The sequence below is a fragment of the Natator depressus genome, chromosome 10 (assembly GCF_965152275.1).
Source record: "Natator depressus isolate rNatDep1 chromosome 10, rNatDep2.hap1, whole genome shotgun sequence".
Lineage (NCBI taxonomy): Eukaryota > Metazoa > Chordata > Testudines > Cheloniidae > Natator > Natator depressus.
Genome location: NC_134243.1, coordinates 32,053,864 through 32,078,232, shown reverse-complemented (window position 1 = coordinate 32,078,232; position 24,369 = coordinate 32,053,864). Strand labels below are relative to the sequence as shown.

At 53.9% G+C, this 24,369-nt stretch overlaps 1 protein-coding gene across 4 annotated transcripts in view; it reads left to right on the top strand.

Moving 5' to 3' along the window:
- CLCN7 (chloride voltage-gated channel 7) overlaps positions 1–24,369 on the top strand; it is a 73,664-nt gene that overhangs the window by 15,503 nt on the left and 33,792 nt on the right. For 2 of the 4 annotated variants that reach the window (XM_074965646.1, XM_074965645.1), the window contains exons 2-13: positions 4,883–4,954; positions 10,599–10,670; positions 11,091–11,156; positions 12,624–12,756; positions 14,637–14,746; positions 16,801–16,881; positions 18,129–18,191; positions 19,486–19,569; positions 20,963–21,056; positions 22,393–22,457; positions 23,143–23,259; positions 23,711–23,765. In XM_074965646.1, coding sequence (XP_074821747.1) covers positions 4,883–4,954; positions 10,599–10,670; positions 11,091–11,156; positions 12,624–12,756; positions 14,637–14,746; positions 16,801–16,881; positions 18,129–18,191; positions 19,486–19,569; positions 20,963–21,056; positions 22,393–22,457; positions 23,143–23,259; positions 23,711–23,765 — 1,012 coding nt within the window. Of the gene's footprint in view, positions 1–899; positions 1,024–4,882; positions 4,955–10,598; positions 10,671–11,090; positions 11,157–12,623; positions 12,757–14,636; positions 14,747–16,800; positions 16,882–18,128; positions 18,192–19,485; positions 19,570–20,962; positions 21,057–22,392; positions 22,458–23,142; positions 23,260–23,710; positions 23,766–24,369 lie in introns of all 4 variants that reach the window. The other 2 variants (XM_074965649.1, XM_074965647.1) reach the window with 2 other exon arrangements.

The following is a 24,369-nucleotide window of genomic DNA, read 5'->3' as shown; positions in this document are numbered from 1 at the left end:
AAAGTGTTATGCAACCAAAGTACAGGGGTTGTTACTGGCTCCCATGACCTGTTTTGGAATGCCAGATTGAGTAACCGTTGGCGATGATGTAGGGGAATAAGCTAAAACTGGCTAGTTGCGGCTTCCTCCCCAAGTTTATTAAAATGTTTTTGCTTGTGATCAGTGATGGAGAGGTGACTTCAGGCTTCTTGTTAAGGTATCAAAGGCTTAAACAAATCTAGGCTCAATGACTAGGTGGTACAGTGTGTGTGTGTGTGTGTGTGTGTGTGTGTGTGTGTATATATATATATATATACACACATATACACACAGACACACACATGCACAAAAACATCATATTTTTTCATGTATCCTCTTTGCATTCTAGAAATACACAGAACCCCAGAGTGCCAAGCCCGTGGCTGGAGGAGTCAGGGCCTGCAGAGTAAACTCTCCTGGTGTGGAGGGATCCCGGAAGGAGTGCACTCCTGCTTCAGGTTAACACTCCCGGCCTGGTGCCAGTTGCAGTGGTTGTTTAGATCCAGCCCTGTAAGCCACTGCATTGGTTTGGAATCCAGATGGGCAATTGCTTTGCTCTGTGTCAACATTAGGATCTCAAGCAGCGCCCTTCAGCGGGGAGGAAAGGTAGGGTAAGTCTACACAGCAGCAGGGAGCGAGCCACCCCGTCCGGGGCAACAGACTCAAGCTAACACGCTAAAAATAGCAGTGTGGACGTTGGGCGGAGACTTGTGCTAGCCTTGCGGGTGGGGTGGCTAGCTTGAGTCTGTCGACCTGGGCTGGGGGGCTTGCTCCCAGCTGCAGTGTAGATGTACCCTTAGTGGCTGGCAAGGGAGCTTGAGCGTACAGTTTTGTGATCCTGCTGACAAGCTGATTGCATCTTGGTTCCTGTTTGCTTGCAGACCTGACCACGCTGCTTGGAGATTGAAGAGAAGGGAGGGGCCTGCTTCTGTCTGATCTACGTGCATGTTGCGTGGCCAGCACTCTAAACTGACTTTGTTCCCCTCCCAAAGCTCACAGGGAGGGGTAAGTTTCATTGTCTGGGAATCTGAGCACTTTCGTGGTAGCTCCTCCTGGAGGGGGTATGAATGTTAAAGGAGTCTGGGGAGGGCTGTGAAGGGAAGCGAGGGTAGCTCTTACGGGAAGGGTAAATTACAGCAGCGGTGGGTCAGCTCTGGCCCTAAGTTGGGTCTGACAAAACCAGCCCACAAAGAGCTGTTTGTGAAGTCAGGCAGTGCCACTTTCCCCTTCGCCTCTCAAGAGCTCCTCACGCTGCCTCTTTCTGGCTGGGGAGACTCGCAAGGGACGACTTGACATCTAGCCCTGTGGCGTCATAGCCAAACCACCTGAGCCTGCTTGGTACCAAACCAGCAGGGCTGCAGGATCTGGAGATGTGGAGTCAGTCTGGGTCCTGTTTGAGAGCCGGCTCCATTTTGGCCCAGCCACACTTGTCTGGGTGACTCTCCCCCTTCAGGCCCTCATCTGCCTCTGCTCCTCTTGCAGCCGCTCACTGTGACCTGGGTGTAAAACAGGCATCAGCTCCTCTGTTCTAAAATGGGATCTTGCATCTCCTCTTTGAATACTTCTGATATGGGCAGGGAGAGCTTGGCCTGAGACCTTTGGAGAAAGAAAGTGTCTCTTTCTTGTAGGCCCCTGTCCCTGTAGTCTCTGAACACCTTGCTGTCTCTAATGGAGCTATACACCCAACACCTTCCATTTTACATCAGGAGAAGGGCCTTCAGTTCCCCATGGCTTGCTTGTTTGGGCTATTGCAGTGAATCCTTTGAGACAAGCTGGAAGCGGCTGCCTCCCTGCAGTGGCCAGTTGCATGAAGTGTACATAACGACTAGTACCTGCCCGTTCCCGGTGACTGCTTCTCTCAGTCCACCCGGAAAGACCGAGAGAGTCCAATGTGCCTGCAGGCTCCTAGAGCTGCCCCTCTTCCTGTGTTCCAGAGGCTCCTGGCTGGAACAGGGGACGGTGGTTTCTTCGTTTTCTTTGCCAGACCATGCTAATCTCCTGACCGCAGAGATGGCTCCATCCTATGCTGCGGCTCACAATAGGCCTCTTGGCCCTGCAGGGCCAAGGTGGTCTGTGGAAAGGGGCAGATGTGAGTTCTGGGAAGCCTCATTTTCATTAAATGTAAATTAAAATAACTCCAGTGTCCAATTGGCTAGTCCCCCCACCCCCTGCCAGGGCAGAGCTCCCCTTTGCAGGGCAGTGACACTTCAGATGCCAGGGCAGATGCTTTCAGCGCCAGCAAAGTATCCATCCCCCTGCTTTGGAGCAGGACGCCATCTCTGGTACTGCATGGTGGGGCCATTTAACACCGCAGCACCACTGCGGGCTTGGTTATAGGCCCAGCCCTTGCTCATGTTGAGTGACTGGAAGAAGTGCCCAAAATAGCTCTCAAACTCCTGTATTAGGCAACTCTGCTGACAGTGCTCGGTTTCGGGAACTTGCCCTGCAGAAGAACCGGTCCTCCCAGATCACTCTGTCTGCTGGAGAATACACCATGGCTCATCCCTGCCTGAAACATGCCTAGGTAGCAGAGTGTGGCTGCAGCAAATGCTCCCTGAACCTGGTGTGCTGTAGCCCCTCTGGGAAACACCTTGTGCAGCTTCGGTTGCGCTTGGTCTGCAGGCTCAGAGCTGTCTCCTGCTTCCAGCTTGCTTCGCTTTGTGTTGCTGTTTGCAAATAGCAGCGTGTCCTCCTGGGCCTGAGCAAGTTAAAAGCTTTGGTGGGAACGCCTGGCGATGAGATTAAATAGACTAATATGCTCATTTCTCCCTGGCCAGGAGCAGGTCATGTGGAGTAGAGCACAGAGCAAAATGCACAACAAACTGTCTGTCTGTTAACTGATCCTGTATTCCAGGCCAGGAAATAACTTTCCTGATCATGACCAGAGGGCATTCCCTGCAGTGCGGCTGCAGATTTTGCCGAGTCAGGCAGGTGTGTTTAGTTACCGCAGTCCTGAGCTATGTAATGCCATTGAATTGGGGAAATCTGTGGGTGAGGTGAGATGTGAGCTGCGGTATCAGTGCCAGCATTCAGGAGGGAGGGAAGGTGGATTTGGGAAGCGATCGGTTAATGTCCAGTCTCTCCAAAGTAACTCGGAGCCATGAGGCACAAGCAGGTTTCCCGTGGCTGTGGCACTTCCTCATTGGAGAGCCCCAGCGTGCTGAACAATGCTGGGTAGAAAGGCCTGTCTCTCCATCGTGACTGGGGGTGAGGAGTGCATCGTTGGAGCGGCCCTCCCTGCAGGGAAATGTGCAGGGTAGGGCTGCACCTGGAGTTGTGTGACGCATGGGGAGAAAAGCCTCTTGTGCAGCATCAGGTTAGCTGGCCCCAGTGACACTGGGCCAGCTCAGTGCAGCACAGGGGAGCTGCTTTGGCGCAGCTGATGCGAGGTGTCCCCCAAAGCAGGCAGAGAGCAGTGCCTCCTGGCTGAAGTCTCAGGTGACAGCTCCTATTGCCCGAGCTCCAGGGAAAGGAGCTGGAGGTGGCAGAGTTCCAGCATCCCTCCCTTGTGTTCCTCCTGCCTCTGTTCTCCGGGGGGCTGCTGGGTTTACCCTGGGATTTAACCAGGAAAGTCTCCAAATCTGAATGGCTGCAGAGGGCCTTGCAGTCTTGCTGGGAGCGGAACAAGGGATGTCCAGCCCCGTACACAGTAAGGAGCAACTCCGAGCTTCTCTCCCTGTGCTTGGGCAGCATCTTGACAGTGGTATGGGGTAGGAGACTGGCTGCAATAGGCGACTGAAAGGTAGCAAGGAGGGAGAGGCCCTAGCTAAGATCAGCCCCTTTGTGATGGGCTCTAGGTACCTTGAGAGACAGACAGACAGATGGCCCCTAGCTCTATGGGCCTCGCCGGCTGGCTGATAGGTTGGTTGCCGCAAATGCAGCGTGCTCTTTTCTGCTCCATGAGACAGGCCAAGAGCTCACTAGCAAGAAGAGTGCACAGGAGCTAACCCCTCCAGGCCTCGGAGAGACCCTTTCACATCATGTTACAGGGCAATATAAATCTGAACGCCCCCTGATGCAGCAAGTGGGCCATTTCGAGCTCTGGGCTCATCTGCAGAGCTTTATCCATGATGGAAGGAAATGACCCAAAAGAAGCTCAGTTGTTCCTCCAACAAACACAGCTGAGTAGCATTTGGCTTGTGGAGGGGAGTAATTGATCCAGCCTCTGGCAAGGTAAAATGTTGTTAATAGTATTAACAACAGCTGCTGACAGGGCTTCAAATTGCCTCCTGACCCTGTCATCACTGGCTAAGTGAGCCTAGCCCTGAGGTGACCAAATTTTGCCCACCAGAGGGTTGCAACCAACTTGCCTAAACCAGAGCAGGTTGCAGCTGCCATGTGGTCACTTTGTGGCAAGTCCAGAACCTGGTGTACCAACTTCCATCTTAACTGGCATGGCTTCTGCGTTACAAACTAGTGGCCCCTGTCAACATAGAACTCCACGGGTTGCATTAGGCCTGGGTCTTGCATTTGGCCACTGCTGGCCTAAAGCACGGGATGCCCTGGCCTGAAAGGAACCTATTCCCATGTGCTGCAGCAAATACAACAGGGTGAGCCTGCATGAGGAGATCCTGGGCTGCTGACACTCCGCACGCAGAGCACAGTCACGCACAGTGAGGGGAGCCTGACTAATGCAGGCGGTGTATGAGAAGAGAGAGCGAGAGTGCCCCAGCTGGGCCGAGTGCAGCATGAACTTGAGGGCAGGCAGCTGTCAATCTCGCTTCCCTCCCTGCCCCCCTTTGGTATTAGAGTCAGGAGGGCAAAGTGGGGGCACCCAGATGTCTCCCTTCTAGCGTCGGGGCTTGCTAACCTGCGGCCATGTGGAATATTTGTGGATTGACCTAGTTTTCCATTCTCCTCTCAGTTCACCCATTCCCCCTTTCTACGCCTTGGGCAGCTGAGCAGTGTGGATCTCAACGACGATGTACGCGAATTGGTGAGTGGCATAGAAAGGAGCAAACGTTACTCTGACTGTTCCCCTTCTTGGTAACTGAAGCCAGGCTGCGGCAGATGGCTCCTCGCAAAGCAGCAGTGTGGGCCGCAGGGGGCAAACCCACTGCCAAGGGTCTGTCTTTCCATTATAAGCCTAACTTACTTTTTCTAACTTGCTCATCTTCCTCTTCCCCACCAAAACCAGCTGCCTACTTCTGCCTGGAAACTGTCATGTATGAGCCTCTGCCCCAGGAGGCACCTCTTGGAAAACTTGGGGTCAGTCGGATGACGTGTCTTGGAGAAATGAGCTCAAAAATTAGTCTGTGTCTTTAAGATTCCCTCCCTCCCTCCCTGACCATACCGCATCTGAGCTCCCACGCAACCACAGCCAGTGCTCTGGGCTCTGTTCCAAGCACTCACTCAACGGGTACGCGTAATGGGGGAGGGGGTGTCCCAAAGAAGTGCATGGAAGTTGTACTTAGCGCCCATGCGTGGCATTGCCGAGTTGGACCAAACAGCGAGCACAGCTGCGGGGGAGAGCACCTCACGGCGGGTCAGTGAGCACCCAAGGCTGGAGCTCCAATCCGGCTCCATGGAAAACTCGCTTTGGCTGTCTGACCCAGATCTCGGGGTTGTAGGGCTGCTGCTGGACAGGCCACTCGCCTGCCATGTCGTCACTTCCCCCTGCACTCCCCTCTCACACCCGCTAGCCTCCCCATTCCCCGCTGATGAGCCCTAGTCCTGTGCTCTCTTCAGTGTGTCCTTGCGGCTCTGACCCCACGCAAGAGACGCAGGCAAGAGCCGTGTCCTCTGGCTCAGAGCATCCCCCAGGTCCCTTCTGTAGGTGGATCCCCTTTCCCCCCCACACATGTACTCTCCCTGTGGAAGGGGGCGTTCAGCTGTCTGCTGACCACTGTCCTCCATGCTTGGCCCTACCGACCGGTTAGTCTGGAAACTGGAGTCCATGTGGCGGGCAGGGGGTGGGCACTAGGTGCCAGGATTGGGCTTTGGGGCTTGTTGTGGGGGGGGGGGGGAATGCTCTGTGTGACTGGATTCTCATGGAAAATTCCTCCCCCAGCTTCACCTGATCCTGGGCCTGGGGGTGGAAATCCAGTTCAGAACGTACCCTGCCAATGGGAAAACAGCCCTCTGGGGACAAGAGGCACCCGAGACCTAGCTGCTCTATTGTGGCCTATTATGTCTCCTCTCAGAGCAGTGCGTGCTTGCTTGGTTTCCCTTCCCCTCTCACATCCTGTATCTGGCTTTCGCCTCCCTCAGCTCCTGGGCTTCCCCCTCCATTTCCGTTGGGTTGCCATTTGTGTTACGGTGGTGCCAAATGGGGTCCTGCACAGACACCGCAGGAGAGGGGGCCCTGCCTGAAGAGTGGACAGGCTGAGTGGGCGCTGAGCGGTCACTCCTTTCTGGAAGGTGTAACCCTATGTGGAGGGAGAAATCCTGTCACCAGTGGCTGAATCTGTATTCTCCAGATGGGTTCTGCTCTCTCTCTCTCTCTTTCTCTCTCACCAGTCAGATCCCATGGGCCAGAGAAGTGTCCCTCATCCTCCACCCTTTCATGAGCTGCCCCCAAGCCCCTCCTGAACCTCAGATACCCTGGAGAGTGGGGCTGGCCCTCGGGGAGATTGATCTAGAGTAACCCTTATACACCATTTCACATGGTACCTCTGAGTGGGAGCCGCCGGGGTGGGTTGTGTTCACACTGCTGCTGGAGCCGGAAGTGTCTCTAGACTCGCTGGCGTTGAGGTTTGCTTTGAGCTACAGTGATCTGACGCTTTTATCTTTCTAGCTACAGTAGTCTGAATTAGGACACATGTTCGGTCTTCACTTGTGACTATGGCTGCCTCAGAGCCATTCTCTTGTCCTGTTGCTGGGCCTTGGTCACTCTCTTATTAGTTGTATTGCTGGTCCCCACCTGATATCAGGGCCTAGTTGTGCTAGGTACTGTACCAACACCCCAGCCCTGTCCCCGCCCGACAGCACTTGCAAACTCACGACAGGCAGGATACAAGTGAATGTAACAAATGGGACAGGCAGGAGGATCAGAGTAACAGAGTTACCGTTCCCCGATTAGGTAGACATTTCTTGTTCTCTGCAGCCCGGTGCTCCCTGCTGTGCGCTCTGCAGGGATTTGTAGGGCCAAGGACAACAGCAGAGCACAAATAAATGGACCCCACCCCTTCCCTAAGCGTGCAGTCGCTGTATCAACTCAACGAATGCTGTGCTCCCGCCAGGAGGGGGGATGGGTGACAATATTCTCAAGATCTATGACTGGATTGTTCTCTTAAAGCCCTTTTTCTCTTGGTACCTGTCTGTGCAGTGCCACACACCACTAGGCCATGCGCTGGTATGCTAGGGGAGACCTCACAAAGCCTGTTTGAGCCAATGTTGCCAACTGTCATGACTATCACAACTCCTGTGGTATTGGGTGGTTTTCTTCAAGCCCCAGCTCCTGGGGTCCTGTGAATACATGAGACTCTTGTCTCTCTTTTTAGAAAGAATTTTAGCCCTCATTGTCTTGCAGAGAAAAGCTTAAAAATGTGAGCCCCCCCCCCGAAGGATCTGACACCTGAAGGCAAGTAAAAAGACCCCCACACTTCTTAATCTTAATGGCTCATGATTCTTAAGCCAATCTCACGATTTTGGAGGCCTGACACCAGATTTTTAACGTCCAGCGTTGGCGATGTAGTTGAGGACAGTAGGACAGAAATTTCTGTCCTGGCTTGGTGCTTCATGGTACTTTCCTGCCTGACTTCTCCAAACTGTCTGGAGCAAATGGAGTTCCAGCATCTGCTCCTGGATCCCCCCAGATCTCGGTGCCTGGGAACAATAACCATTTCCATGAAAACGGCTTTGCACACTGTTGGTAACTTGCCAGGGGTGTCTCGGAGTCCTTGGAAGCGTATAATCCGGCTGCTCTGTTTCCCCCTTGCCCCCTTGTTCCCCAGCTAAAGCAGATCTCCCCTTCCCAGTGGGCACTCTAATTGAGAGCCTGCTTTGCTCTGCGGTGGAGGGAGAATTTTCTTGCCCTGGGAATGTGCCTGCCCTGTGCCAAACGTCACCAGTGACCCCTCCAGCCTTTGCTCGCTTCTGAGCAGAAGTATCTCGGGCGACGGTCTTGGTCACTGAGACCTGAACAAACAATGGCGATAAAGCCTTGAACTGTTCCTAAGAAACACTCCCGAGGGACCAGGTCATTTGGTCCGCAGGCTGGAGGTCTTAGAGCATCAATTGCCAGCTATAATAGCACAGCTCCCTTACCACCTCCTTATTCTGGGCAAGGGAACACATTGGAGTAGCTATAGCACCTCCAGGTCCAACGTGCCACCCTTCCCAGCGTGCTGCAGCTAGGGGCAGGCGGTGTTGTACAGAGGAGGGGGTGCCCTTCGCTGCCACGGGGTGGCCAGCCTCAAATCTCACCGCGCCAGGGGTGGCTTTGGTGCTGCGCATTTGAAAAGCTCCCCATCTGCCTTCCTGGGATAAGGGTGTCTCATTATGGAGTTGCCTTGCTACCGAGGTGTTTAATTCACCTTTCCCCAGTACTTAATGGGCGACTGGAGGGAGGTATAGCAGGGGTCCCCCTCTGCCTGATGAGTTGAGCAATAAAAGCTGTCAGCACACCCGTCCTGGCGGGTGTTTCTGGCTGTGGCATCGAGGCTGTTCCCATAGCTCGGCTGATTGGTGTTGGTACTGGTACGCTCATGCTGAGCCAGTCCCATCCTCTTTAGTTCTGCAGGAAATCCCCTGAGATCAGACAGCATCTGCGCTGCATTCCCAGCTCTCTGCACAGGACTCTCAGTGCCTGAGGCAGTGGTGTGTCCTGCTTCGTTAAGTAGACTCTGTTTATAGCAGTCAAAGTCAACAGCTAGAAAGAGGCTGCTTCATGGTGCCATCTAGGACGCTGGCGTGAACAGCCAGAGCAGATGCTGTCCTACCCCATCTCTGCCTAAAGCCCCTGGCAGTGAACAAACCCCTGTTTTTGTGAAAGGCTTCCTGGCAGAAGCTGGCAGCGGGAGCTGCGTGGAAGCAGGCGATGCGACCTGTTGATGCCGTCAGCAAGTATACCCCGGCCGGTCCCTCGGAAGAGTAGCTGAGCACTGGGGCTGGGACTTGGGGGTAGCTGCTCCAAATGGCAAACTCCAGCAGCCCTGCTTTGAGGCTGTCAAGGTTCCTTCCCCACTCTGAACTCTAGGGTACAGATGTGGGGACCTGCATGAAAACCTCCTAAGTTTACTTTCACCAGCTTAGGTTAAAACTTCCCCAAGGTACAAATTAATTTTATCCTTTGCCCCTGGATCCACTGCCACCACCAAACTTTAACTGGGTTTACTGGGAAACGTAGTTTGGACACGTCTTTCCCCCCAAAATCCTCCCAACCCTTGCACCCCACTTCCTGGGGAAGGTTTGGTAAAAATCCTCACCAATTTGCATAAGTGACCATAGACCCAAACCCTTGGATCTTAGAACAATGAAAAAGCATTCAGTTTTCTTACAAGAAGACTTTTAATAGAAGTAAAAGAATCACCTCTGTAAAATCAGGATGGTAGATACCTTACAGGGTAATTAGATTCAAAACATAGAGAATCCCTCTAGGCAAAACCTTAAGTTACAAAAAAGACACACAGACAGAGATAGTCATTCTATTCAGCACAGTTCTTTTCTCAGCCATTTAAAGAAATCATAATCTAACACATAGCTAGCTAGATTACTTACTAAAAGTTCTAAAAAGGAAAAGGAGTACTTGTGGCACCTTAGAGACTAACCAATTTATTTGAGCATAAGCTTTCATGAGCTACAGCTCACTTCATCGGATGCATACTGTGGAAAGGGTAGAAGATCTTTTTATACACACAAAGCATGAAAAAATACCTCCCCCCACCCCACTCTCCTGCTGGTAATAGCTTATCTAAAGTGATCACTCTCCTTACAATGTGTATGATAATCAAGGTGGGCCATTTCCATCATACACATTGTAAGGAGAGTGGTCACTTTAGATAAGCTATTACCAGCAGGAGAGTGGGTTTGTGTGGGGGGGGTGGGGAGGGGTGAGAGAACCTGGATTTGTGCTGGAAATGGACCAACTTGATTATCATACACATTGTAAGGAGAGTGATCACTTTAGATAAGCTATTACCAGCAGGAGAGTGGGGTGGGGGGAGGTATTTTTTCATGCTTTGTGTGTATAAAAAGATCTTCTACCTTTTCCACAGTATGCATCCGATGAAGTGAGCTGTAGCTCACGAAAGCTTATGCTCAAATAAATTGGTTAGTCTCTAAGGTGCCACAAGTACTCCTGTTCTTTTTGCGAATACAGACTAACACGGCTGTTACTCTAAAAGTTCTAAGACTCCATTCCTGTTCTATCCCCGGCAAAAGCAGCATACAGACAGACACAGACCCTTTGTTTCTCTCCCTCCTCCCAGCTTTTGAAAGTATCTTGTCTCCTCATTGGTCATTTTGGTCAGGTGCCAGCGAGGTTACCTTTAGCTTCTTAACCCTTTACAGGTGAGAGGATTTTTCCTCTGGCCAGGAGGGATTTTAAAGGGGTTTACCCTTCCCTTTATATTTATGACAGGGGCAATGCCTTATAAGATGTCCTGGCTGATCTAACGCCTGATCTTTGCCTCCCCCAGGAAACGGAGGCCCCTAACCAGTTTCCCAGTGAGATTCCTCACAATGAGAAGCTGCTCTCGCTCAAGTATGAGGTAGGCACTCCGGGTGATGTCTATTTAATTGGGATTAGAAGATTCTGGTTCATACTTATTTGAAAACTGGTGATGCTCAAGCCAGCGAGCGAGTGGCGTTGAGTATGGGAGGAGGCAGTGGAGTTGAAGGGTTATAACCTGGTGCATGGAAAACCTCAGCACCGAGGCTGTTCTGGTGCTACAGGGCAGGAAAGTCCCTGTGGGACAGCAGGACACCTGTCTCCAGAGTAATCTGTGGGGTTCCAGACAGCAGGGGGAGGTTTAAGCAGAGAAGAGTGCTGGGACTGGGGGCATGAGCAAGTGGGGGTGAAGTAGGTTTCATTGGGAAGGGGCAGAGCAGAGCTGAAGCTCACACTCCTGCAGGAAGGAGATCCCCTGCTGTGGTACCCAGTGAAAGCATTTCCCTCTCCCTGAATCTAGAGCCTGGACTACGACAACTGCGAAAACCAGCTGTTCTTGGAGGAGGAGAGGCGGATCAACCACACGGTGAGTCTGGCTGTGCCCACAGCACTGGCCTGCCAGCCTGAGCCCTGACGAGACTCCAGCCACCCCTGTGGAAACTGGTCAAATGTCACTGCGGGCCAAGGGTCAGAGATGTGGCTTCTCAGCAGCATAACCCATTGCTTCTGGGAACAGCTAGCCCCAGGTCCCCAGAGGAGAGACTCTCCTCACTTAGTTTATAAGCCCACTCTTCTACGTTTGGGGCCACTTCCAGCTGAACCAGTGAGTGACCATGGCCTAATTAATGCCAGTTTGCTTGGGGGAGACCTGGCGTGGGACCCTCTGTCAGCAAGGGGGATTTTTAGGAAGGAAGCTGATCCAAAGGCCTTAACACCCAAAATGATGACATTAAATTCTACAGTCACTGCATGGGGACACTACCATTGCTGTCCCAGAAGGCGACTCCCCCTAAGAAAAATGAAAGCAGGAAGGCCAGGTAGTGTAGCTAAATGCTTCAAGAGATCCAGACCAGGTCTCCTCCCAGACAAGACCTTGAAACCAACAGGAAGGAGCATGCACCATGGCTGGTGATGTGTGAGGAGGCCTCAGGGCATTGGAAGAGCAAATAGCCAAACGGGGAAGAACAACAAGAAAGTCTTTAAGTGCTTCAGCAAGGAAACCTGCCAGGTCTGCTGGACCCCCGGGGAGTAACAGGAGCAAGGATAAGGGCACTGCAGAAAGGCAAAACCACTTCTTTGCATCAGCCTCCACCACAGAGGATGTTGAGGAGATAAGTGTCAAACTAGGATGTGCTGTGGTACCGACTGATAAGTAGGGCACAGTTCTGCAGAGCAGCTCCTGCCCGCGCTCCTAGGGAAAACACTCCCTCGATCCCGTTCCAGTTCTAAGATGACCAGATGGTTGAAACCGTAATGATGCTGTTCCATGAGTCAGTGATACGTCCTTAGAAACACCCTGTGCAGGAACGCTGTTCTAAGCCTGTAAGCAAAGGGGCTGGAGGGTCGCCTCTTTAGCTCAAACACCCAAGACACGCTTGGGAGAGAAAAAGTCCTTGTTAATACCAGTTTAGTGAACACAGACTGTTTTCAACTGTCTGAATGAAAATCCTTTCCCCTTCAGTGAATCAGGTTTAATCCTACCAGCTGTCACCAGCCTGACAGGAAAAAGAGTAGATCAGACCAGAGCGTGTAATGTTCAAAAGAATAAATAAAACCCTTCCAGACTGTAATTGTCCAGTGTCAGAAGAGGGCATGTATCTGATCAGCTTTTCTCTGGGAGGGGAGCTGCCCTGCCCTGAGTACTTAGTGATTTTGTACTGCACAATGGGAACAGCACTGACGAGAAAGTCACGTTTCTTGGGGAAGGGGTGTGTGTGTTAAGGTGCATGACACCATCCTTCACCCTATGGATGCATTTGGATAGCTAGAGCGTGCTGTGCTCAGGATCAGCCAAGGCCCTGGGGTGGAGGAGTCTCATCTCTGTCTCTCACAGGCGTTCCGAACAGTGGAGATCAAGCGCTGGGTCATCTGTGCCATGATCGGGATTCTCACCGGCCTCGTCGCCTGCTTCATCGACATCGTGGTGGAGAAACTGGCGGGGCTGAAGTTCAGAGTGGTGAAAGACAGTATCCTTCAGCTGTGCCGCAGCTGGGGAGCAAGTGACATGGGGACAAGTGTGGACAGGGTATTGCAGTGATCTCTGGGCGATGGAACAAGAGGCCGTCAGCACAGTAGCGAGCAGAGTAAATTACCCACCGGGGAACTCCTAAAGGACATGGCCGTGTGGGGTCAGGTGCATGTGTGTTGGCACTGAGTGAACTAACCCTGCAAGAACTCTCTGTCCATGGAGGAAGTTGAATCTTTGGTTAGATCTGTGAATGCCCTGGGCCAAGAGTAGCGGGTGCACTTGTGATCCGTGTCAGGAGGGGAGGTTTGTATCACAGTGGCCGTACCATAAGGAGCCCAGCATGCTCCGAGTCCTGTCTCATTAGGGCCCGAGAAGCGAGGTTTCCCATAGCAGACAGACCTGCCGAGGGGCTCCCAACCCTGATGGGATTCTGTCAGAAGCAGAGATGTTCCTGACGGAATAATGTGATTGATTCCTGGCTGCTACCTGGAGAATAAGCATGGGTCAAATCTGTTACTCCCTCGGAGCAGATAGTCCAGCCTACCATGGGTACCTTTCCGATGTTCTGCACAATTGATTCCTAATGTTTGCTGCGTACTACAGCAATTCACGGTCAGAGAGCAGTTCTGCTCCGCAAAACGGCAGCCCCTCGCTCTGCAGACCAGCCCCGTGTGCTCAGCGCTGGAGCTGCCATGCTACTGACTGAAATACGTGTCAGCTTGGAGCTGGCAGACATCCAAAAACCAGAACTATTTCAATTAAAAACTGCCAGCATTCTTCACCCCATGGTCTTCTGTCCCTGGTCGGGGGAGTGGGGAGAACTGCTGCCTAACTGATCTCACGCATCTTCAACAAAGTAGTGTAATATTCAGTTACCTACATCCGTGGCAGGCCATGGCTACTTATCAGGTTGTGAGCACTTCCAGGCAGGGACTGCCTCTTTTCTATCCTTATGGTACCCAGCACTGTGGGCTGCCCCATCTCAGTTGGGCCCTCCAGGAGTTATTGTAGCAGCTACTTGGAGAAGCAAGCAGATCCACTCTGGGATTCTTCAGGATGAACACTGCTGTATAATGTGCCCCTACAGACCTGCACACAGAGATCTAAACCCTTTGAGAAGGCAAGAACCCAGCTTGACTCTCAGCTCTCTCGGGAGCAGGCCCTGGCAGTTAGGGAAAACCTTCTCTTTCAGCTAGAACAAACTGGCTGGGGGGTCGTTGAGAGCATAAACAAGGGGTCCCACCATGGCCTTGTTAGTGACTCTGCATAGTTACGCTGCACTTCAGCTCTTGTCCCAGGCCCACACCGGTGCATCATGGTTTCTTGCTTTGGCCTTAAAGTGAAGGGCTAAAATCAGGCTGAATCAGAGATATCCCAGTCCCTTTTGGTGCAACACCCTGTAATGCCAGAGCTCAAGCGTCTGGCTCCCTACGCTGCTCAGCTGGGGAGAAGATGCCCGGCAGAGGGGAGAGCTCAGGAATTAGCACTAGTGAAAATACAGCAGGAACACACCAGCCAAGTCACCTCCTTTCTGTATTAAAAGCTCCTTCACCAGGCTTGGTGCAGTGTGAAAATCCTTTAACTCTTTGATGCCTGGAGCCTGCACTTTCCCCCATGATGTGTTCAAATGAAACGTGCGTTAGCGTGATCACAACTGCCTGAATCACCGGGTGCTAAGAATTTACCGCTGTATTGCATTATGCTTCTCAGGGAAGCTGTTTAAACACTTCCTTGAAAGATGTGCTGCTTTGTGTGTGTGTGTGTGTGTGTTTGCCTTGCAGTGTGCGGCTGTCTCCCATGAGATGGTGCAGTGGTAATGGGGGGAGGAGGCGGGTTCTTCAACCAGTGATATTTGAGTTTCTTGACTGACCCTCCCAGATATTGACAAGTTCACTGAGAAGGGGGGGCTGTCCTTCTCCCTGTTACTTTGGGCCATTCTGAACTCGAGTGTGGTGATGGTTGGATCCATTATTGTTGCTTTCATAGAAGTAAGAGTTAAGAGCCAGCTGCAGGCCGGTTGGTTTGCTCACTTCCCCCTGCCTTGAAATATGTTCTGCAGTGAAATATGCAGCAGACTCAACAGCCAGTTAAACATTCTAGTAAAACCCCCCTACTTGAGGGAGTGGGAAGTCGCTTAGTTTCTTTGCCTGCATTTCCCTGTCTGTCCTCAGCTCCCCCTGCTGGAGCAGGTGGCTTCACAAAACATCTGGGCCTTAAAAACTCTTTACTGCAGGTAGTGCTCAAATCTCTGGGTAGTTGAGTGGGATTACGTATCTTCTGGTAAAGCAGACACAGAGCTGCCATGGGCATGAGATGAGATTGATGAGATTACGCTGAAGGAGGATTATACTGGCTGGAGGAGAGGACTTTTCCTTTTCCTAAGAGGGGAAGAAAATGCAAATATTATAAAGCTCAGGGTTGTTTTGTTATTTCAGATGTTATTTATAACCATAATTCCTCTTTGGATTAGCACAGGGACTGAGTTGTTTTACTACTGCCATGCAAGGATTTCTCCTTAAGGGTCTCTACCTTCGGCCAGTAGTCTTAAATGAGGCACTGTCTCTTTCCGGTTTGATCCTTTATTTGTTACATGCGCACAACCCTAGGTAACAGCATCCAGGACGGCAGGTAGAAGGAGCCCAGCAAATAGTCAGAGCCAAAGAAGGCAAGGTGTTAAGGAGGGAGCTTTTCGGGATGCTGATGGTAACGGTTTGCTCGGCTGGGGAGATGGTGCAGCTTCCTCGACATGAGTTGACCTGCGCCCGTTTACACTAGGTCTGGTCTTGGCCAGTCTCTACATTTCATGCATGTCCAAGTGTTTAAGGATGAAAAGCTCGTAGGCAGAACAATGCGCTTCTGAGACAAGCGCACAGCAGCCCCCTTAAACTGCTGCCCATCCGGAGGGGGCTGTAATCAGCGGGAGTTATTGTGAGATGAAGGGAACAAATCACAGTAACAAGGCAAATGAGCAGCATCTCCGGTGGGGAATCAGGGTAACAGAACCTTAAAGCACAGTGGAGTCCGACTTGGCCAGTGTGCTAGACCTGTTCTGCGTTGAGGAAGTTGAAGATAAATGTCCTGCCCTGTCTAAAGTGGGGGGTGGGGCCTTTAGCGATGAGGCAGAATGGGTGCAGAAACAGAGGGTCACACAGCACTCGCAGGCCCCCCGAAAGAGGCGGCCAGCTTTGCTCTTTGTCACGCCCTCCCCTTTTGGAGCAGGTCCGGAATAGCCTGGACTATACATGGTGCTGTGGCCTTTACTCCGTGCTGACGGGTGCTGGCCCGTGCTCTTGGGGCAGTCCGGCTGCTGGCTGAGCGTTAGTTCCCAAGTAGTATTGAACAGCAGCTTGATCTAGCAGGATCTCTCGCTCTTTCAGCTAGGCCATCGCTCTCCCGTTCAAGTGCCTGGCTCTTTCTATAGATTTAAAGGAAGCCAGGCAAATATAAACCCTTCGGTGGCCCTGCTCCCATTCTGCCCGTCCACCAGAGGATCTGTTGAGCTGGCCGCAGCGGCTTCAGTAGAGTCCTCTCCTTGGAGTTGTTTTCTGGAGAACATCTCCTGTGGCACGGCCTGTTCCCTAGTCACTTCTGAAGAGGGAACCACCTCGACTCATACAAATCGATTCAGTCCATCCTGCTTTAGTACTTCTGGCAGGTCTGACTAGTCTCAGCCAATCGGGTTTTGCTTGAGGACAGCTAAGAAGTTACTTGTAAAAGCACAATAGAGGCAGTGCCAGAGGAATAATCTCTCCCTGAGATTCAGGTAACTAATCGCAAGTCCCACTCCAGGGAAGGAGCTGCTGGCTAGCCAGGGTCTTGCCTCTGGAACATGCCTGGCCAGCTGTAGGGGTTGGGGTGGGCGGGGTATGATCCCTACAGTAAGCAAGGCTCACACTGCCCCTCAATAGCTGTCATGCTTTCCCCTTACAGAGGGGTGGAGGTGCTGAAGTGGTCAGGGAGCGGCCTCTGGCCCTTGTTGCCATCTGGGATGATGGAAGCCACTGTACAAGGGCTGATGCTAACACTCTCCCTGTGCTTCTAGCCTGTAGCTGCTGGCAGCGGGATTCCTCAGATTAAATGCTACCTCAATGGCGTGAAGGTTCCTCATGTCGTCCGCCTCAAGGTAAGACACTGGGTTTTGGTGCGAGTGCACTTGGCAGTCCCATGCGCCATCGTCCCTCCCCCACACCAGCGTGGTAAGGCAGACCAGGAGGCTGGCAGCTTGCAGGAGCTAGGACTTCCTCCTCTGGCATTCACCAGCCCGGTCTGCCTCCACGCCATGCCAGTGCCCCCATGCGCTGCCAGCTCCCCGTGCTCGTCTGGGACGTGCGCTCCTGTCCCAGCTCTGCGAGGATGTCCTGTGGCCTCCCATCTGCAGCTGATAGTGGCATCTTCTGGGGGAGAGGAAACTGGCCCCGAGTCACCAACTCATGACCCCAGCAGTCGCCATCCTGCCCAGCTTTGTGACTCCTCTTGGGCAAGTTCCTTCACCTCCCTGGGGCTCCGTCTAATAAACACACCAGTGCAGATCCCTTTGGGGCTGGCTGGGGCGAAGCGCTAGGTAACTGCAGTATCACAGCTGGTACTGATTGTACCGGGGGGCTGCGTGTGCATGCTTGCCTCTTGTAGCCTCCTGTGCGCTCAGCCTAGCTTAGGCTGCTGCTCTCCCATCCGCTCCCTTCCAGTGGCAGTCAGTCCTTGCATGCACCCCTTGGCAATGGGAAATGTTGTCTAAGGGCGTTTTTACGATCTGCCGGCCCTACAGGGCAACACGGGGGCTCAGTGCTGGCTGTGAGATCTCTCACGCGGCAGAGCTTTGCAAGTAAAACGGCACCCCCGTGTTTGGATCTGAGGGCTCAGCAGGGCTCCAGTAGGCGCATGGGGGAAGCTAGTGCTGCGAATACTTGCTGACCCCCGGATGCCGGGGGGGGGGGGGGGGGGGCAGGTACTAGACTGCCCAATCCTCTGTGACGGCCGTGACTCCTGCCCTGCTGTTACCCCAGAGAGCTGGTGCTCTGCGCTGGAGAAAGGCTGCTGCAGTGGAAGTTTAGATGTTACAGCTGCAGCAGCGAAATAGCAAGCCAAAGACAAGAGCCAAAGAACGCTTTGGCATCGCTGGCTCCTGCCGCTCTAGCTGCTAGCTTGCTGGCTACCTGCCACGCTTCTTTCCCCTGGAAATCACACTCACAGGGCAAGAGGCTGTAGCTCCATCTTCCCCTTTGCTCTCTCCCAGGTACCTGGATTGCGGGGAGCAGCTGTGTCCGGTTTGGAGCTCTCTGCGTGTCTCCCACCAGCCCGCCGCTGAGCGTGACTACCTCATGACTTGCTGTCTCTCCTGTGCTAATCAGGGACTCTCTCCTTGTTTTCCAGACCTTGCTGATTAAAGTCTGCGGGGTCATTCTGTCGGTGGTCGGAGGCCTGGCTGTCGGGAAGGTAATTTTACCCAGGAAGCTAATCGAATTCAGCCACCTTCCCAAGCGCGCTGTTGGCGTGCAGTCACGCCTCTGTGCTGCACCCTGGCCCCGGGAGCTGCTGCTGTCACGCTCGCGTGTTGAGCTTGAGTGTTCCTGGTGCCTCCATCACTGCTAGCGTCCTAAACCGTTTGTTTCCCGCGGATACGTGTATCCGTTTGTCCTGGGTCAGTGACTTCTCCGCTTTCCCCTTTGCTCTGATGCCCCTCATCAGTGGGCTGCCTTGAGGTGCCTCTCAGAACAGCAGGGCTTCTCAACTTTTTCCTTTTTGAGCACCCCCCCCCCCCCCGGCGCTATAAAAACTTCACGGCCCAGCTGGGCCACAACAACTGTTTTTCCGCATATAAAAGGCAGGGCCAGTGCCAGGGGGTAGCAAGCAGGGCAATTGCCCGGGGCCCCATGCCAGAGGGGGCCCCACAAAGCTAAGCTGCCGAGGCTTCAGCCCTGGATGACAGGGCTCAGAGCTTCAGCTTTCTGTCCTGGGCCCCCGTGAGTCTGATGTCAGCCCTGCTTGGTGGCCCCCCTAAAACCTGCTTGCGGCCCCCCGAGGGGCTCCAGAGCCCTGGCTGAGAACCACTGCGGTACAGCACCAGCAGTGTGCTGTGCCTTCCTGGGGGATTGGGGATCAGGGGACCCTGGGTAGTGGCGACGTATCCCAGTGACATCTGCTGACCTGCCAGGACTCGGAGGAGTTGGGCAGGGGAGTCGCAGCCCCTGTGGCTGTCTGGTTCTTTCGGCCTCTATATTAGAGGCCATCTCGAGAATGAACCCTACAATGGTGGTGTTGCACCATAAGGTGGCCTTCCAGAGAGTCCTGCTGGGACGTCGCCGGGCAGAGGTGCAGCCACTGGTACAGTCTGCGGTTATGAATGGAGCTTGAGTCCCCTCTGACGCAATCCTGGGGATCCCCTGCACTGATAGAGACAGCGCTTCAGGAATTCACGCTCCGCACTCTAGAAAGCGGGGCGGTTTGTCCAGGCCTGCTGGACGTTCTCTTTAGAGCCACTTATTAAAGCTAGGAAGCATGGGAGTAAGGTGAAGTTTCCACTTCCTGCAAAGAAACCTCCCCTGCGGGAGCCGGGGCTACTTCAGCCATAGAATCTCCGAGTGGCTGTGCTCCCTCGCAGGCTCTGAAATCGAGCTGGGGGCGTGGGCGGGATGCACAGAGTTCACGCTCTGAATGCCCGCGTCTTCATGGCAAGGCTCCAAAAAGCGAAGCTGCCTTTCTCCTCTAACGTCCGCTTTCCTGCCTTCAGGAAGGGCCAATGATTCATTCTGGAGCGGTCATTGCAGCTGGGATCTCGCAAGGAAGGTCGACTTCTTTGAAGCGAGACTTTAAGGTTGGTTAGCTCGCTCCCAGAGTCTGACGGGGGGAGGGGGCTGTGTGTATGTCAGCACATGCTGGGGAAGGAGCTGTGGTTACTGGCTCATGACATCTCTGGTCCAGTGGATAGAATCAATATAGCAAAGTGCTCTTCACCTTCCTAGTGCTATCTAGGACCAGCCAACTAGCACGACTGAATCCAGAAGAGCCTGCCCTACTGAAAAGGTGGGGTAGGGCAGTGAAATGGAGATGGGCCTGCTGCGGGCATGAGTGCTGTGGACTTCCATGCAGACAAAGCTATCTGCTTGTTTTGCTCCCCAGGGCGGCAGGGGCCAAGAATCCTGCTCGAGCAGTCAGCGGGCGTGGCTTGGAAGGAGTAATACTGGCCTATCCTGAAGGGGGCTCCATCCAATCCTCTTTGCCCTAAACCATTCCAGTTGCAGTGCTCTCTGGGTACCTATCCCACAATTCCCAGCAGCAGTGCATTCTGGGGGGAGCTTGAAATGAATATATTCTCCCCCTACAGCACCCACTGCAGCTGTGCTGGGGAGAGCACCAAGGAGCGGTGGAATGTTGCTCCCCTCTGGGTCCGGCATTGCTAGTGAGGAGGGCAGGGCAGGGCTGGGTGGGCAGGCGGGCAGCGAGAGGCTCCCCCACATTGCTAAGCTTAATTCAGTTGGCCGCTGATGTCACCATCTTAATTGGCCTCAGCAGACTGAACACGCGGCCGATCTGTATTGGGAAGCCAAAGCTTTGATGGCAACCCCGTGATGCTGCCCTCTGGGCTAGGTGGCCTTTGTGAAGGGGCCCACTGGCTGGCACAGGGCCCCTGTGCACTCTGTTAGCACTGCTGAGCGCTGGTATGTCAGGGGGACGTTGGCTCTGCGGCTGGGGGAGGAATCCAGTTCAGGTGGACAGACACATGCTAGCCCCGCTTGAGCTAGCGCACCAAAAATAGCCGCGTGGCCATGGCATTGCAGGCGGCAGTTTAGCCAGCTGCCCGAGGGCATCCTCAGGGAGGCGGGTGGGCAGCCCAAGCTGCCACAATGTGGCTGTGGTCTCACTGGTGTTTTTAGCACACTGGCATAAGCAAAACTAGCCTGTATCACCCCGCTGGAAAGCATGCTCCCAGCAGCTCTGTGACATAACCCCCTAGGGGAGCAGGGAGCTCAGTGTGTCTGCTTTTATTGGTTCACGTCCTGGCTGCGACGAGTCATGTGCTGCCAGGCCATGTAATAAACTATTCCAGGGGTTTAACACCCCTCCACTCAGCACGGGCAGGGGTACAGGGATAGCTGCGAGCAGCATTCTCTGCATGGGAGCCAAAGTCAGGCCGACCTTACAGGGGGTGCGCTCGGGCTGCTAGCAACTGCCCAGCCGGTAAAGCCGCTGTCCTCGTGTTGTTTCAGATCTTTGAGTACTTCCGCAGAGACACGGAGAAAAGGGACTTCGTCTCTGCCGGAGCGGCTGCTGGCGTCTCGGCCGCTTTTGGCGCCCCAGTTGGTAAGATGTCTTCTGGTGCTGGGTGTTCCCCTGCAGGCCAGACCCTGCCCCAGGAGGGATGCTCACCACCCCTCACCCCCTGTTAGGGGTAGCTGGCAGTGATCTGGGTCACCCAGAGACTCGTGGCTTTCCCAGCCCTCTTGTGGCGGGTGGGGCTATTCAATCACACTTAGAGGAAGTGACCTGTGCTGGACAGAGCTTGGAGCAGCAGCTTCGGGTGCTCTGCATATTTGCTCTCGGGCACTGCTTGAAACTGCTACTTTCAGAGCCCTGTTCCCATGTAACACCGCCAAACTAGAGAACAATGGCGGCTTTGTCCATCTGTCCCTCTGCTCCTGCCCATCGAGCTTGGTGGCAAACAAAATACTGGCATGCAGGCTGCCTGCCTCTGCTGGGCTTCTGTCTGATGCCGAGGGGAGCCCTTGGAGAACAGAGAGAGGGAGCTGGGTCCTGGCATGCAGATATAGCCAGAATGCCTGGGTACTACTTGGTCCTGTTCCTGCTGAGTCCAAGAGAAACCTGGACAGCGCCAGTGAAGCGGAGAAGGTCGTGCCTGGGTGGGCAGGGCTGGGAGAGCTGTTAACCCCACCAAGGGACTGTGGAGCCCTCCCAGGAGGGGTGTCGGTATCGGTCACTACAGGAAAACTCATGCATGTTCCCTCCTCCGACGTGAGCCTGAAATCTAGGCGTAAAGTTTCGTGTTAAGGAACGAGTAAGTCCCCCAGAGAGCCGTCCTTGCCCCCCAGCAGCCCATATCCGGGGTGAACCTGCACCCCAGCATTGCTGCTCCTCCCCGCTGAGTGACTGGGGAAGTGGCAGGGTGTAGGCCGAGCGCTGTCTCCCAGTGGTCCCCAAAGGGCACCAGGCTTTGTCCCCACGGCAAAGCCTTCCTGCTGCCATGGAGGCAGGTGTCAGAATGCCCAGCGTTTCCATCTCTTAGCTGAAAGCGACCGTGTGTGATGCTCCCCCAAAGCCTCCTGGCTCCAAGTGCGGTGGTGGCATGACTGAGAGCTGCTAGCATAGACGTGCATCTGCAGCTGTGACCCTCCCCAAGGCTTGGCCAGCCACTGGCCTGCTTCTGGGGCTCAGGCTGGTGGGGTGATCCCCTTGGCAAAGTGTCATCGACCACAGCATCGTTTCCTAGTGCAGGGATGAGGTCTCCAGCCCTGTGAAGCTGTGCCCCTTGTCTCTGCACACCCAAGAGGCAGGTTCTTTCCAGCCCATGTAACTGGGAGATCAAAACTCACCCTGACAGGCCCAGCCGCACCCGGGCAGGGAGGCGGTAGCTACCCGAGCTGATCCATTACAATGGCCCCATGGCCTTTTGTATCCCTAGGGGGAGTTCTCTTCAGCTTGGAAGAAGGTGCCTCCTTCTGGAATCAGTTCCTGACATGGCGAATCGTAAGTGTTAGAAGCCTGAGGCCGAGGATGTGCCACCGCCTTGGCTCATGCAGGGCCAAGTACGATTGGCCCTGCGGGTGCTGGGCACCGGCTTCTGAAAACTCAACTGCCAGCTGGGGGTTTGACTGGGGTTTCACTCGGGCTGGGGAGGGGCAGGATGCCTTGTCGAGCGAGGGGCCTGCACTGGGTAGAGACGCCCCTGTCAGAATGGGACTGTCGGGTGAATCTAGGCCTTGACTGGTGTAAGAGTCTGAGGCCAAGACAGAGGATGCTGACGGTTCCCCGCCCAGAGAAGCTGCCATTTAGCGCTTGGAGTCCTGCAGTGGCCTGTGCCCCAGAGGTGGCAAGAGGGAGATGGGACGTAAAGGGAACAGCGCAGAACCCTTGGAAGAGGCGCAAGGCACTTGTGTATAAGCACAGAGTGCAAGGCGCTGCATGACCCCCAAGGAAGATGTGGCTTCTGCCTATGGAGCTCTTAGTGTAACAGACATGCTGATTTGGGTACCAGGCACTGGTTGGGGTGTGAACTAAATCCTGCCCCTCCCTGTTGTAAGAACACTTTGGGGAATGAGTGGGGCCGAGGTAGGCCACTGGTGGATGGAGTGGGGTTTGGAGAGGTGTGACAGCGGGCAGCCGAGGCAGCAGGTTGTCTCATGCCATGATACTCTCTTGCTTCTCTCTGCAGTTCTTTGCCTCCATGATCTCTACATTCACGCTGAACTCCATCCTGAGCTTTTACCATGGGAACCCTTGGGACCTCTCCAGCCCGGGTCTCATCAACTTTGGAAGGTTCGACAGCGAGGTAAAATTGCTGGCCTTGCTGGCGGGTTTGTGCTGTCACTGGGCAGGCACACGCCCCGTACCGGGCGTTCTCTGCAGCCTTGCAAGTAGTGACAGGACCTGAGGGCAGCAGATGAGGCCATTCACTCCCTTTATGCCCGTCCCCTGAACGTTTGACAGTATGAGGCACCTCAGGTTGGGGGTGTCATGCTGGGGCGGGGGCGCTCTGCAAAGGCCAGATGCACCCAGATCAAAACTTCCTGCCGAGCAGCCTCTTGGAAGTATTTGTCCAGCTGTTGCTGGGCTCTGGTTCTGCCAGCGCGGGTTCTGTGGGGCCTGGGAGTGAGGAGCCCTGCTGCAGCCACTGCTCTGGGCAGCTGCCAGCTGTAAAGGCTTTGAGCAGAGGCGGTGACTTGGCACCGAGCAAACCACTGTGCCGAAAGGTCTCCAAACCCATTTCTCCTCGTTTACAGAAACTGGGATACACGTTCCAGGAAATTCCAATCTTCATCGTTATGGGAGTGGTTGGTAAGATCGGTCTGCTCGTTCAATTGAGTTACCACCTCTGAATAATCCCCTGTCCTGAAAAGCTGCCTTAGCCCACTTCCTCGGGAGAATGGGAAAGCCATTAAAAAGCACAAAAACAGAGGGCCCTCGGGGAACCTTTTGCTGCTCGATGCTTTCAAGGGCCACAGCTAGATTATCTGGCCAATCTTGATCTTCTGTGGTGAAGGCAAAAACCCTTAACTTTGTTCTTCCCCCTTGCCGGGTAGGGTTGGGGTGTGGCAGAGCCTGTCAGAGTGACATTGGTCCGAGGTATGGCCCCCTGAGAGGCTGGGGGAAGGAAACTGGTGTTCTAGGCAGAACTCCGTTCCCGCTATGAGTCTGTGGGCTGGGTGTTTGGAACGTGAACCGTGTGAGAATTATTTTCTGATACGTTGTTCCCGTACAGCCCTCTCCTGCTGCGCTGGGCACAGCACACATCTAGAAATCTGTCTTTCAGCTGCAGCCTTGCCTGCCTCTGCCTCAGTGCTCTGTACAATCAGGTGGCTGCTAACAATCCACCACCGGATTTAACAAAATGACCAGAAGTGCAGAGAAATGCCAGGTCAGAGTCAGCGAGGAATTGCTA